At 39.4% G+C, this 14,155-nt stretch overlaps 1 protein-coding gene across 1 annotated transcript in view; it reads left to right on the top strand.

Moving 5' to 3' along the window:
• Cobll1 (cordon-bleu WH2 repeat protein like 1) overlaps nucleotides 1-13,901 on the top strand; it is a 68,755-nt gene extending 54,854 nt beyond the window's left edge. Inside the window, exons 14-16 of the mRNA XM_032902529.1 lie at nucleotides 1,151-3,045; nucleotides 4,994-5,173; nucleotides 12,693-13,901. Of these exons, the coding sequence (XP_032758420.1) occupies nucleotides 1,151-3,045; nucleotides 4,994-5,173; nucleotides 12,693-12,779 (2,162 nt within the window). The 3' untranslated portion in view covers nucleotides 12,780-13,901. The remainder of the gene's footprint in view (nucleotides 1-1,150; nucleotides 3,046-4,993; nucleotides 5,174-12,692) is intronic.
• Nucleotides 13,902-14,155: the final 254 nt, after the last annotated feature.

Raw genomic sequence — 14,155 nt, 5'->3', positions numbered from 1 at the left:
TGTGTGTTTGCCCTGCATGTACTGCAGAACTCTGTAACTAATGTGACTGTATTTATATCAGATTAATATCTTTTTCAATTTTAATATTGTCTGATAGTTTATTAAAATGTTCTTAAGTTCTTCTTGGCTCTGATTTTCATTGTCTCTGCTGTTATGGCAATAGCGATGCTATAGAAAAGTATGATTTTTATAACTATTATATTTGGTAGTTAGTTTATTTATTTTGCAGTGCTAGGCTTTGTATATAGGGCTTTGAACACAGAGGGGAGGCCTCTATCATTCATGTAGATCCCAGTCTTCAGAGCTCTTCCTTACACGTGGCATGGAGACTCAGAGCTGAATTCTCAGTACTCAGAGGGCTGAGACACTAGCCCTGCTTAAATAGTAAAACTGTCTAAAAATCAACCAATCACTCCCCTTTTTAATCCGATAGTCACTTCAGTAAGATTTTGACACCAGGCTAGTGCTAGGTTAGTTACAAGAATATCTCAGTAATAGTTTCTCTTATCTACATGTACCTTGTAGTGACCTTTATCAACTCACAGGTGATTCTAGAAAATAATTTCTATTATCCTTAAGATATTTTGTTTTCTTTTTCTTTTCCTCATAAGTACTTATCTAAACCATCATTTTGTCCCATTGTAGACATCGATGCTAGTTTTTAATAGTGGGAAAATAGAAAGATAATACAGCAGCTACCTTCTCCCTCTATCAGCATTCCTTGGAACTGATGCAGTCATTTATAGACATTTGATGGGCATCATCGTTAGATATGAACGAGGGTGGGTAGCTCCTTTATAGCTCGGTATAGGTTGCCTTTTTCACAGTCTTTGGGAATAATTGTAAAATGGTGCCAAGAAATAGAGAGTGATAGGTCAACTCTTGGAAAATATGAGACCTACAATCAGAGTCTTAATATTAATGAATTAGAGTTGCTTATCAAAGATTTATAAAAATATTTTTACACACAATTCTTTTTCATAGACACAGCCTATACTGTCTTCTTTGCTCCACACTTGCCTTTGTTTTATTAGGCTGAAAGTGGATTGTAGCCCTCAAATTATCTAGTTTTAGATAGGTGAGACACATTGAAAACATTGAATTCTCCATTTTAAAATATGTGCTTGACAATATTTTCTTTTTCTCTTAGTAATTCAAAATGAAGTCGTGGTCTGTGCCACAAGCACAGATTACGTGAAAAACAGACCAAGGGAAATGGAAGCCACCATGGAAGGAGAGGCACAGAAGAAAGTCGGGGACCTGGAAGCTGGAAGATTGTCAGGCTCTCCTGAAGGTAGAATGGATGATGTTCAAAGTTCAAGGGAAAATCATCTAACAGCATCACCAGGACCAGATCAAAAATCGAATCAACCACGTGTAGAGAAGACAAAAATGCAGGATGCAGCAATTCAGGCCACCCCTGCCTGCAGCACTTTTGATGGGAATCACGAAGCCCATAATTCACCTGACCTCAGGGTTGATGAGACTGTGCAGACTTTGGGTAGCAGCCCATCAACTCAGCACTCTGCAAGCTTCCAAGATTCTGTAAATGCCTCAAGAGAAGTCAGGAGTCAGGGCACCTCAACCTATGTACAAGATAGACTCCCTGTGAAAGAGGCAGCTTGTACTTACGGGAACAATGACGCTTTATCTCCCATAGATGGAAGTGATAAGAATCCGGCTGCTTCTTCCCTAAAGAACTTTCCACTTTATAGGCAAGACAACCACCCCAAGCCAAAACCTTCAAATGAAATTACGAGAGAGTACATACCTAAAATTGGAATGACTACTTATAAAATAGTGCCTCCGAAATCCCTGGAAGTGGTGAAAGACTGGGACTCAGAAGCAGTGGGGAAGAAAGATGACCAAAAGATGCTTGCTATAGCACAGAAGCATGCGATTGAGACTGTGACAGAGACTGCCATGCAAAGAGAAGCCCTTGTCACTTCTAAAAACTCACAGCAGCCTCAGCCTGACCGTACACCAAAGCCCAGCTCAGGAACACAGCATCCTTTGCACAGGACTGTGAGCTCACCAGTTGGTACCGAGATGAACCCTCCCAAGCCTCCCAGGATGACTACGGACACTGGCACCATTCCTTTTGCACCGAATTTGGAAGATATTAACAATATTTTGGAGTCAAAATTCAGATCCCGAGCTTCGAATCCCCAGGCCAAACCAAGTTCATTCTTTTTGCAGATGCAAAAGAGAGCCTCAGGCCACTATGTGACATCTGCAGCTGCTAAGAGCGTCCACACTGCCCCTGGGCCTACCCCTAAAGAACCAACAATCAAGGAGGTGCAGAGGGACCCACAGCTTCCTCCAGAGCAGTGTCTTTCTCCCTTGAGTGAAAGGACTCACTCTGCTCCTCTGCCCAGTATTTCAAAAGCTGATGATAATAGAATTCAGAAGCCTGCTGAGACTTCTCCTCCTCCTGTAGCTCCCAAGCCTATGGCTTTATCTGCTGAGACTTCTCCTCCTCCTGTAGCTCCCAAGCCTATGGCTTTTCTTACAGAGGCATCTCCTTCTCCTGTATCTCCCAAGCCTATGGCTTTTCCTGCCGAGGCCTCTCTGCCTCCTGTAGCTCCCAAGCCTATGACTCTTCCTACAGAGGCCTCTCCTCCTCCTGTAGCTCCCAAGCCTATGGCTTTTCCTGCTGAGGCCTCTCCTCCTCCTGTAGCTCCCAAGCCTATGGCTTTTCCTACAGAGGCCTCTCCTTCTCCTGTAGCTCCCAAGCCTATGGCTTTTCCTGCTGAGGCCTCTCCTCCTCCTGTATCTCCCAAGCCATTGGCTCTTCCTGGTAGTCAGGGAGCTTCACTAAACCTGAAGACCTTGAAAACATTTGGGGCCCCGAGACCGTACAACAGTTCTGCCCCCTCACCGTTTGCCCTTGCTGTGGTGAAAAGGTCACAGTCGTTCAGCAAGGCATCTCCAGAGTCACCCAGCGAGGACTCCTCTGCCCAGCCTCTGGCTGCCATACAGGATGGAAAGACACAAACAGTAAATCAGCCTACGGTGGGCTCCCAACATGATGGTGTTGATAAGGTAATTCTTAACTCTTCCGGTGTAAATTATCAGATTCCAGTGCAACTTGGTTAAAGTAGGGGGCAGCCCGCTTTATACCAATCCTTGGTTATATTTCCATATTGCGTGGCTGAATTAATATCTTTGGGAAAAGACTGGTAATACTTAAGAATCCAAGGTTTTCCTCTGAGAATTATAATCCATTTAACTCTGGCATTGTTATATAATTGTATCATTAGCAAATATTTTAAAGTTTCTTTATTCATCCCCTTGTATAATTATTGAAAGTAGTGACTATTTTCCTGTGCTTTGCTGTATATTTTAACTGTTGTCATGGTTTATTTTTCTCTTCCACTTTCATGGTACTATGTAATAGCCAAATAAATAGGTTTTTTGTTTGTTTGTTTGTTTGTTTTTTCCCGGAGCTGGGGACCGAACCCAGGGCCTTGCGCTTGCTAGGCAAGCGCTCTACCACTGAGCTCAATCCCCAACCCCCAAATAAATAGTTTTAATTACTTGAAATAAATAGTATCAAAGATGGCAGGGGCTCAAAGTGTTCAATTGTATGTTTTGTTTTTTGTTTTTTTGTCACATACATTAAATGTCAGCTTGCCAAACATCTCACAGATAATTTAATTTAAAATGAAAGTAGCCTTAAAATATAGTCTTCTTAATTATCCAGTTTGTTATTTTCCATTATAAATATGTAGACTATAAAATACCATCCAACCATGGTAATTTAGAAAAAGTCCCATTGACCTGAATTGTCAACTAAAGAAGCTTGCTTTCTGGATTCACATAACATAGTCAAAGGAGACGATTAAACTCACAGTGTGGTTCATGGTGATCCGAAGGCAATCCTACAAAAACTACTTCGAATACTTGACTCTGGTAGTATTTAAAGAATACCTTCGTATATGTGTGACAATTCCAGGAGCATTTTGTACAGCTCTCTCAAACATTCCTTAACTAAGAGAACAGTGACCTTGCTGCTGAGTAAATGTTTTTCTATGATGTTGAGGTAATATTTACCTTGAAGGATATTTCCTCATACGTTTGATGTTTATGGTTGTTAGGCTAATCTAGCATCGGGAAGCATATGTGATACAGAGAGGGATTCTTGACTTTGGGGTAGAGCTTCCCTTTTCCCTGAAACGGATCGCCATCCCTGAACACTTAGCTCAGCTCAGCTTAGCTCGGATAGAGTTTTGGGTCTGACCTAGGCCTCAGCCTAGTGTAGTTCATTTAAACAGTAAAGATATGTATTAGACAGTTTGTAAAAAAAAAAAAAATTAAAGATTGCTTGATATAATTCTTCAGTTTAATTGCTCAGTAAATATTTGTTCTTAAGAGGTTTAATTAAATTTCTGATTATTTAATTTGGAAGCTCTTAATGTTTATTTTTAGTCTTACGGGAAAAGTCAAGAAAGCCAGCTGAGCTCGTAGTTCTTGAAGTTTCTAGAAACAGAAAAAGACTCAGGCAGTGAAGTATAGTAGAGACATTAACATCTCCGTGTTAAATCATACCGGATTCAAAAGTGTGAAGTTGTCAGTGTCCAGCTGCCTTGTGCACTTGCCTGAGTATGTTAGAATGGTGAAAGGGGGGCCATTTTTCAGTTAGTGGAATTTTTGACCATGGTTTTCGGCTCTGGTAGCCAGTTCCATGTGTTGGCAGTATTAGTGTTGTTGGATTCACACACAGGGAGATCGCCACTTTACGCACGAAATAAAAAGAGGTAGCACTTTTCGTGCACATGGTCCTAATCTGGGAAGGGAAGATATATTCTTGATCTCCCAGCGGGCTCTGACAGAACTGAGGCATAAAGGGTAAAGATGCAGAGCTGTGTCTGTGTCACGAGTGTGGCAAGTGTGGTTTTGAAAAGAGTAATCAGTAACAAGAAACTTTTTTTTTTAAATAGGCCTTTCTTCTCTTGGAATTCATAAAAATATCTTTCAATCTTTTTTATAGCAAAATAAACCTATTCAGAATGAGCACAGTTCTCAGAGGCTGCCTCCCGCTGATGGCCCGTCGTCGTTCACCCTTCAGAGACAGAGTTCTCTGACCTTCCAGAGCTCTGACCCAGAGCACGTCCGGCAGAGCTTGCTCACCGCAATCCGGTCTGGAGAGGCTGCTGCCAAGTTGAAGAGAGTAAGTTTACCTTATCAGATGGGTAACCATGGGCTTATTTTTAACCTTGTCAAACTAGGACTTGATCAGGTGTTCTTCGAACATTCACATATGAACAGGAAAAATGACAGCTGTTACTCTTTTTCTGCCAGAGATCATTTTTGAGGTATAAAGAGAAGGAATTCAGAGTCTTACACATATCTAAAAGCATGTCAAGTCATTTTTTTTCTTTTTCTTTTCCTTCTTTTTTCCCCCCCACTCTGTGGGCCAGGTGCAGCCTATGACTGTATTCATTGCTGTGTTTATAGAAAAGCTAACCTGAACTCTCATTTTAAGAAGTTACTATGGCACTGTAAGAAATTAAGCCCAGCCCATCCCACCCAATTTTTTTCTTCCAGAAAAGTGGACTTTTGCCAATGGGACCGTTTATGTTTGCAGTCATCTCTCAGTGGTCAAAGTAACTGCTATATCTGGGTTTTAGGGACAGTTTTATAGCTTTAGTTACAGAAAGCAGAGAGGAATCTAGAGAACGCAGAGGACTCATCTGGTGCACAGTGGACAGAATGTAAACATCACAGGCAAGGCTCTCCTCCCTCTCTACCTTCTTCCTCTGAGAGACAATGTTCAGGTTGACCAGCCATTGTGGTGGACCCTCCTCAGTCATGCTGAGAGAAGCACCTCAACATGGACGTTCGTATTTCACTGACTTCCCTGAGTTTCACAGCATGAGCTTTCATGGTAATCACATTAGAATGCATTCAAAGACGTATTAAGAGGCTTGTCAAATAATGCACTGAGTTCCACAGAAATTAAAGCTACAAAGGAATAGAAATACTGAGAGCAGTGTCTTTGGTTTTTCTGCCACATTAGCCCTTGCTGTGCAGAACCATCCAAGGCAGTTGCTCTACGTGTGTGTGTGTGTGTGTGTGTGTGTGTGTGTGTGTGTGTGTGTGTGTGTGTGTGTGAGAGAGAGAGAGAGAGAGACAGAGACAGAGACAGAGACAGAGAAAGAGACAGAGACAGAGAGAGACACAGAGACACAGAGACACCACTGAGGCAAAACAATGTATGAAGTAGTTTCAGAAATGATAGAAACGTAATGGAATAAATCAGAGGACACATCTAAAATTTGCACATTATGTATAGGTACCAAGGCAGCAGAAAATTCATAGAGATTTAAATGTTGAAATTAGTATTTTTACCAGTCTTTACAATTTTTTTTTTGGTCAAGGGGAAAATAACACCGATGTCAATAAATAGCACATTCTTGTTTATGAAATAGTTTCTGTTCTTTACTTAGGATGTTAAAGAGGAGTTCAAGCCAATTGCCACCAATCTAAAGATTCCTAAATTCAATAAATTAGAGGCACACACATTTTTACTAGAAACACAGGATGGGAAGATAATTAATCCCAGCCTCTGCCTTCTGTGTAGCCTCAACCTGAAAAGCAGTGTTGCATTCGATGTATAGGAGCGCCCAGTGCCTACACGTGCAATGCCTTAGGACTGGCAAGTGCATATACTAACTGGTTTCAGTCTTCTCATTGCAGAATACTGTATGTTGAACTGCACTGTGTTTCAGGCCAGCAGCTGGATGCTAGTGGATGCTTGAGCCTGATTTGGCTTTCACACAGGAAACTCTTCACAACTTCTAGAAAGAGCTGGCTCTGAGCCAACAGAAAGGAGACCTAAATGATGTGCTTATAATTGCATCCTATTTAAAACTCATTACATTAGATTCTATTGAGGATAAAACTTTATCGAATTGAGTAGGAGGTTATTAACAGCTCAGAGGCCCATAGAGTGAACTCCTACGTTTTTAATGAACACTTCAGACATAATCTATTTTATTTCACTAATGGAACTAGTTATGTTCACAATCTCTAAACATAGTGATGAGTATTTCAGCTCTAGTATATACTCTTAAAAATTATTTTTCTGGGGGGCTGGAGAGATGATTCAGTGGTGAAGAGCATTGACTGTTTTTCCAGAGGACTCAGGTTCAATTCCCAGCAACCACATAGCAGGTCACAACTCCAGTTCTGGGGGATCTGACACCTTCACACCAATGCATATTTGAAAAAATGGAAATATATTTTTGTAAACCAAGACTGATTTTATATATATATATGTATATATGTATGTGTATATATATGTATATATGTATATATTATACATACACATATATGTGTATATATATGTACATATATATATATCACTGCTCATGCCATATTTGCTATAAAGTTGCAAATAAATATAACTTGAAAAATGATAAACAGAAGTGTTTCTGAAGAATAGACCATCTTACTGAAACATTTTTTATGTTCTTTGAGGTTCCATACCTTGACAGTGTATGTTGATCATGTCCATCCTCGGCCACCATCCCTTCACTCCTCTGACTGCTCCCCGCCCCTCCCAACTTTATACCCACTTGGGGAAAGCTTTGGTATTAATTTTGATCATATTCATTCCTCCCCTCATTCTTCCCAGGTTTGCTTCTCATCCTTTACACTCCCTATTCTGCATCTTCTTTTTTAAGAAATCCCACCAAGTCCAGTTTGTGCAGCCCGTGTACTCTGGAGCATTTGGCTAAATACAGAAGTGTGGTTAGCCTACCACAGAGGCACACCTTTAGAACTTGAGTTCTTCTTTGCCAACGGCCATCAGTCATCAGCTCTTCACCGGAAGGTGGGGTCTCATGTGACTGATCTGTTGTCTCCAAAATCCACTTTCTTTGTAGTCATCCACTACTTCTGACTCTTTCTGTCTTTCAACTTCCTCTTTCCCAAAGGTCCCTGAGCCTTGGGAGGAGGAATTGTGGTATAGATACCCCTATTTAGTGATCCTCACATTTTGTGATCTCCATCTTATAATTCCGAACCAGTCGTGAGATCTACTGCAGCTTCTCTGATCCTCCTGAGAGGTGCACTACTCTGTGTGTATATTGCTAAGTCATCAGGAGTTGGTTTAATACAGTGTCTGTTTATCGGAATAATAGTCGCAGGTTTTGTTCTAGGGACCTATGACCTGTCTAGCCAGAGGTTTGGGGACTCCAAGAACTGTTCTAGGTTTGAGTTTCACCTTGTGGAGCAGGTCTTAAATCCAGTCTGAAAGTGGTTGGCTATTCCACAATATCCATTCCACCTTTGCACCAGTGGGCCTGCCTTACAGCAATAGGCGGTGACAGCATGCACAAGTCCTGCACAAGCTCAAGCTAGACTCTGAATGTGGAATGGGGAGCTGGCGCCATGTTTGCCCGTATCTATCTCTGAACTCATTTGTTCAGTTTAGCATCAGGTACCATCTGAGCTATGTCTCTGGTTGCTGGAGAGCAGCTAGCCTCTGTTAGAATAGCTACCTGGCATCAGAGCGTTCAGTTCACGTGTGTTTTGTGAATGTGGCTGTGAACATGCTGTGGTCTTGTCGTGATTCTCTGGGGTTTTTCCATATCTTACTCCCGTAACCATGGAGACTAGCTGTCTTCATACAAAGCTTTAATTAGCCTAGAACAGTATTTTCAAATTGTGTCCAATCTTCAGACTTATCAATGAATTATGAATCAGCAGATCGTTCATAGAGAATGAAGGTAAATCATCCATTCTTGTTGCTCTGTTCTGACACAAGAACTTCGGCCGCTTTCAGTGCTTTGTGTTGCCCTGAATTAATTCATAATCAGGTCATTGCATTGTTATGAATAGAATATGTTTTTAAAAACAAGGCCTAAAGTAAACTTTTATTTTATACTTCATATTGTAGATTGTCTTGGAATGTAAAATTTATCTGACCAAATGGTAGTATGGAAAGAACAAAAAGTCACGTATACCTTGCAGACTCTTCCTGCCCTGTATCATTTAATTAGCTTGCTTTTTATTCTTAATTTTTTGTTTCGATTTTTAAACAAAGGATCATACTTGACAGGTCTTCTAAATAAATAAAAGTTTTTGTAAAATTAGCTAGTGTTTCATAGGCACAGTTCGGATTGGGTGTCCACTCCTGAAAATTCTTTAACCATCAAGGGTAGATGATCAACAAGCACATCAGTAAGTTCGTAAATATTAGTTTTTACAAAGTAACTTTTCGGGGATTAAGAGTACTGTCCGTTCTTGCAGACGACTCAGGTTCAATTCCCAGTGCCCGTGTGACCACTCACTACTGCTCTAGCTCTAGTTTCAGTGGATCAGAGATTCTCCTCTGGCCTCTGTGAGCACTAGGAATGCACATAAAACAAAATGGATCATATTTAAAAATAACTCTTTTCAGCAAATTGTGTACATTATGTATTTAGTTCAAAAAAGTCAAATAATACTTAGTTTCTAAATGTTTCTTAAATTTCTATCTAATTTAAGAAATATTCTAGATCTCTGATTTCAGAATTAATAAATTATCAGATTCTAATGATATCTTCCCATATTAATATATTTAAATATCAAAGAAATACTTTTTTCTTTTTTAAGATAACCTCTCTTTAGTTAGTGGAGGTTTTTGTTTTGTTTATTTGTTTGTTTGTTTTTTTTTGTTCTTTTTGAGACAGGGTGTGATTTACCTATTGTAGCTGAGGGTAGTCTTGCTTTCACAGTCCCTTTGCCCCAGTTTCTCAATGTGCTAGGATTACTATAGGTTGATGCCCTCACATCTGGTGAGTAATAGCATCTGGCATATTGCTGTGTAAACTTCTACAATATTTTATTAGTGTATTAACAAATCTAGTTTATACAATGGAAACTTCTAGAAACATATTAACTTACATCTCTGTGAAGCTTCCCATCATAGGTAGATCTATGCTATTTAAGATGATACTGTATTTGCCCTTCTTTAAAAAAAAAATAGTTTTCAAAATACTAGGTTTCTACTTGGGTTTTTCCACATGTGTTTTAGTTGACTCCCCCTTGACTCCTCCATCCACCTCTTCGCTCCTCCCACTATAGCATTTTGCCTCCCTTTCTACCCACTTTAACTTGGTTCTCCTTTCCCACTCCCTTCCCTTAAATTATGTTTTCCACCCAGTTCCATGGCCCCTTTCTAGTTTCCTCGCCTTTATTGATATTTGCCTTGCCTGGTGTCCTACTCACAAAATCTGTTGCTATTTAAGTCCATGATCAAAAAGCAACATGGGAAGGAAAAAGTTTATTTGGTTTACAGATTCTATTATCATCAGAGGAAACCAAGGCAGGAACTCAAGGCAGGTGCTGAAACAGAGACCACAGAGGACCATTGCTTACTGGCTTTCTTCCCAAGGCTTGTTTAGCTTGCTTTCCTATACAATGCAGGACCACTTGCCTAGGGGTTGATACCACCCATAGTGAGCTAGGCTGTACCACATCAGTCATTAATCAAGAAAATGCCTTACAGACTTTGGGCCAATCTAATGAAGGCATTTCTCAACTCAGGTTCCTTCTTCTCGAATGACATTAGCTTTTGTCAAGTTGCCAGAAAACTAACCAGTACACCTGGATAATGCATAGCTAGCAATGAGAATTTAGTATCACATATGTGAGAGAGCATATGGTGTATGCCTTTCTTTGGGCCTTTCTTACTTTGCTTAATATGGTATTTTCCAGTTCTAACTATTTGCATGCATGTTTTGAAATTCCATCTTTTATTGCTGAATAAAATGTCTTTGTGTATAACACAATTTTTTTATCTCTTCATCTATTCATGACCATTGAGGCTGATTCATTTCCTTGCTGGGTTATCCATAGTGATAACCATGGATGTACAAGGATCCATGAATTATATCTCTGAAGTAGGGTATGGAGTCATTTGAGAGTATATCCAGGAGTGGTATAGTATTTCAGGGTCATGTGTTTCTTCTATTTTTAGTTGTTGGTGAAGCCTGCTTGCTAATTCCACAGTGGCTTTGCTAGTGTACACTTCCACTCACAGTGGATAAGCGTTCTTTCCCCCACTTCCGTTTACTGTTATTTGTTGGCATTTTTTTTTTTGGTGGTAGCCATTTTGATTCAGGTAAGGTGGATTCTCAAAGTAATTTTAGTTGCGCTGATGGCTGTGGCTAGAGTTGTTGAACATTCTTCAAATAGTCATAGGTCATTTGCATTTCTTCTTTTAAGAGCTGACCAGATCACTGATGCTTTTATTGGTTACCAGTTTTATTTTTATGGTGCTTAATTTTTTCCAGTTCTTTTTATAATCTAATGTTAAGTCCTCTGACTCCCTCACTGGCAGCATGACGTTTGATATATACTGGATGAGATTGAACTGGGTTCTGTTTATGGTGGTACAACGAGCAAATTTACTTCTGGATAGCAAGTTTACCACTTTAGTTTTGTGATTACATTTGTATATTTGTTTCTTCTTTTCCTTTTTCTGTTTCGTGTTTTGAGACAGGGTTTCTCTGTGGAGCCTTGAATGTCATGGAATTCAGTCTGTAGACCAGGCTGGCCTCAAACTCTTAAGAGATCTCCCTGCCTCTGCCTTCCAAGTGCTGGGATTAAAGGTGTGCACCACCACTGCCTGTCCATTTGTTCCTTATAAAGAATTATGAGGGGACCCAGTGGAAGAGCATTTGATGCTCTTTCTGAGGACCAGAATTGAGTCCCCAGAACTCCTGCCTGGCAGCTTACAAAGACTTAAAACTGGCTCCACGGGATCTGATATCCTAAATCTTTGCTGGTCAAATATCAATAGAGAGATTGTTTTTCTTATAGTATTTTATTGCATTTTATATCTGAAACACATACATAAGTATGTATTTACTATTCATGATACATAGGGTTTTTTTTTTCTTTACATTCTTCTAAGGCATTTAGAAAATTCTTCAGTCTTGGGGGGTGGGGTGGTGTGTCTGACTCCATATCCCACACTAGCCTGGAATTCTCCTGCCCCATTGTCACCAGTTCAGGTGTATACCATCCTGCTTGACTGTCTTAAGTGATTTTGTTTTCTTCCAGTGGTTTGCAAATGGAACACTCAGCCATTGGGTTTTGAAGGCTGAGTGTTTATTGATCGAAACTTCCTGTAAAGCCCTTCTATCATTCGATTGTTCCAGGCATGCTGGTTACAGGCCTGACAGCTGGCTATAGCCCTTGCCATGAAAAAATTCTTAAAGATCCAATTTTGGTAGTTGATGCTTATGTCTTGAATATATAGGGAGTTGCGAAGTGGAGGACTTCAAACTACTGTCTGACATTAGAAGCAAATTTGTAAAAATTTGCAAGATTCACTGTAACTTTTTCAAAGCCCTTTTGAGAAGCCAGGATTCATCTAGCTGAAACTGCACTGAACAGCTTGGCCTGCAGTCTGTTTGTGCTCTTGTCTTTTATGTTGGCTTGGTAATTTTATAAAGATTAAGATGTGTTGATGGGTTATTTAACTTGTTTGTTGTGGAAATATCAACTCTCATTTTTCCATTTCATGATAGAGTGAACATTTATTCTTAATTATTTGTAAATCGTTGAGTGATAAATACTGAAGGCTAACATTTACAGCTGAGCAGAAGTTATAATGTGGTAATTGTTAAAAATTAGACAGCTGTCCCATTTTATAAGAACTGATGGGAACAAAATGTGTTTCTTCCTCTTAGGTTACTGTTCCGTCAAATAGAATATCTGTGAATGGAAAGTCGGGGCTCAGCCAGTCCATGTCCATTGATGCCCAGGACAGTCGCTGACATCACCCTGCTGTGACACACTTCACCAACCAGCTTTCTGCCTACAAAAAATACTGACGAATATATATTCAGATGTACATTAATATATAAATCCGTTCAAGAATAAACATTTGTATTATGGATTTAATGCCAAAAGAAAAAAATGAGAATTTATAATTTATAATACTTTTTGGCCTTTTTGTTATAGCTAAATACTGCTGCTTTAGAAATGTTAAACAAGGTGTAAATGACTTGTTTTTCCAATGATGAGTAATCACTGCTTATGTTTTTTTTTTTTTTCTTACGGACACAGTGTGCACCATGAAACAAAGGTGTAAATTGAGATTTATAGATATATTGTATGACACAGAAACAGGCAAGCACAGACTAACATTTACTGCCTATAGCATTAGGCTATAATTAGAAAAAGAAATTATAGTACGGCCTTTGTTGCTGAAAGATGTGGAAGACTAGTAAAACAAATAAATAATGTTCAGTTATTTTTACTGAAGAGTCACTATGAGACTTATTTTATGTCTTTTTGAATTACAAGTGAGTGTGGGATCTGTAGGAAACAGTTGAGTATTTTTAAATAGAACACTTTAACCTTTAGAAGTCAAATTGCACAAGACAACTTTAAGATATTTTCTGTATATAATTATGATGTTGTTACACAGATATTACATATTTTCTAATGCCAGAGGCCTTAAAATATTCCTGTGAAAATGTTGATACATTGTGACAGCTATTTCACTTTTGGTATAGGGAAGAATAGGGTTAGTTTATGTGCACATTCAAAACCTTGAAGTTAAACATATGCAAAATCCCAATTTTAATTTAAAAAAAATGCTAAATTAGTCACTTATGTAGCTCAGATGCTAGTCACCTAAATAATAATATATATTTTCCTGAATGCCAAAATGGTTGAGAGAAACAGTACTTGATGTGTTGGCTTACAGTGGTCTAGAGGTTTAGAACATGTTAGTGTCCTGAACTTCCTTCAGAATTTCATTCCTCTTTTATTCAGAAAACTACACAATCAGCCTGACACTGTTTGAACTCTTACTAAAGCTACTGGGTTATCTGTCATCTTGACACATGTGAACCTTTTTCTGTTTAATAAAAGCAAGTTACATATTTGAAGTCTGTTGTTTCCAGTGTAGCCTGCGTTAACTAGTATATTTGAATACCTGGTGTGGAGAATGTGTAAACGTGTATTTTTTATGAGTGTGGATTTTGTCCTGCATGTATGGCTACCCTCTCTGTGTGTTCAGACCCTGTGAAGTCCAAAGTAAAGCACTGGATCCCCTGGAACTGATGTTTGGGGATGGAATCTGAGTCATCTGAAAGAGCAGCCGCTGCTCTTAACTGCTGAACCATTCCCCCATCCCCCAACC

Source organism: Rattus rattus, chromosome 5 (assembly GCF_011064425.1).
Source record: "Rattus rattus isolate New Zealand chromosome 5, Rrattus_CSIRO_v1, whole genome shotgun sequence".
Lineage (NCBI taxonomy): Eukaryota > Metazoa > Chordata > Mammalia > Rodentia > Muridae > Rattus > Rattus rattus.
This window is presented reverse-complemented; position numbering and strand designations above follow the sequence as displayed.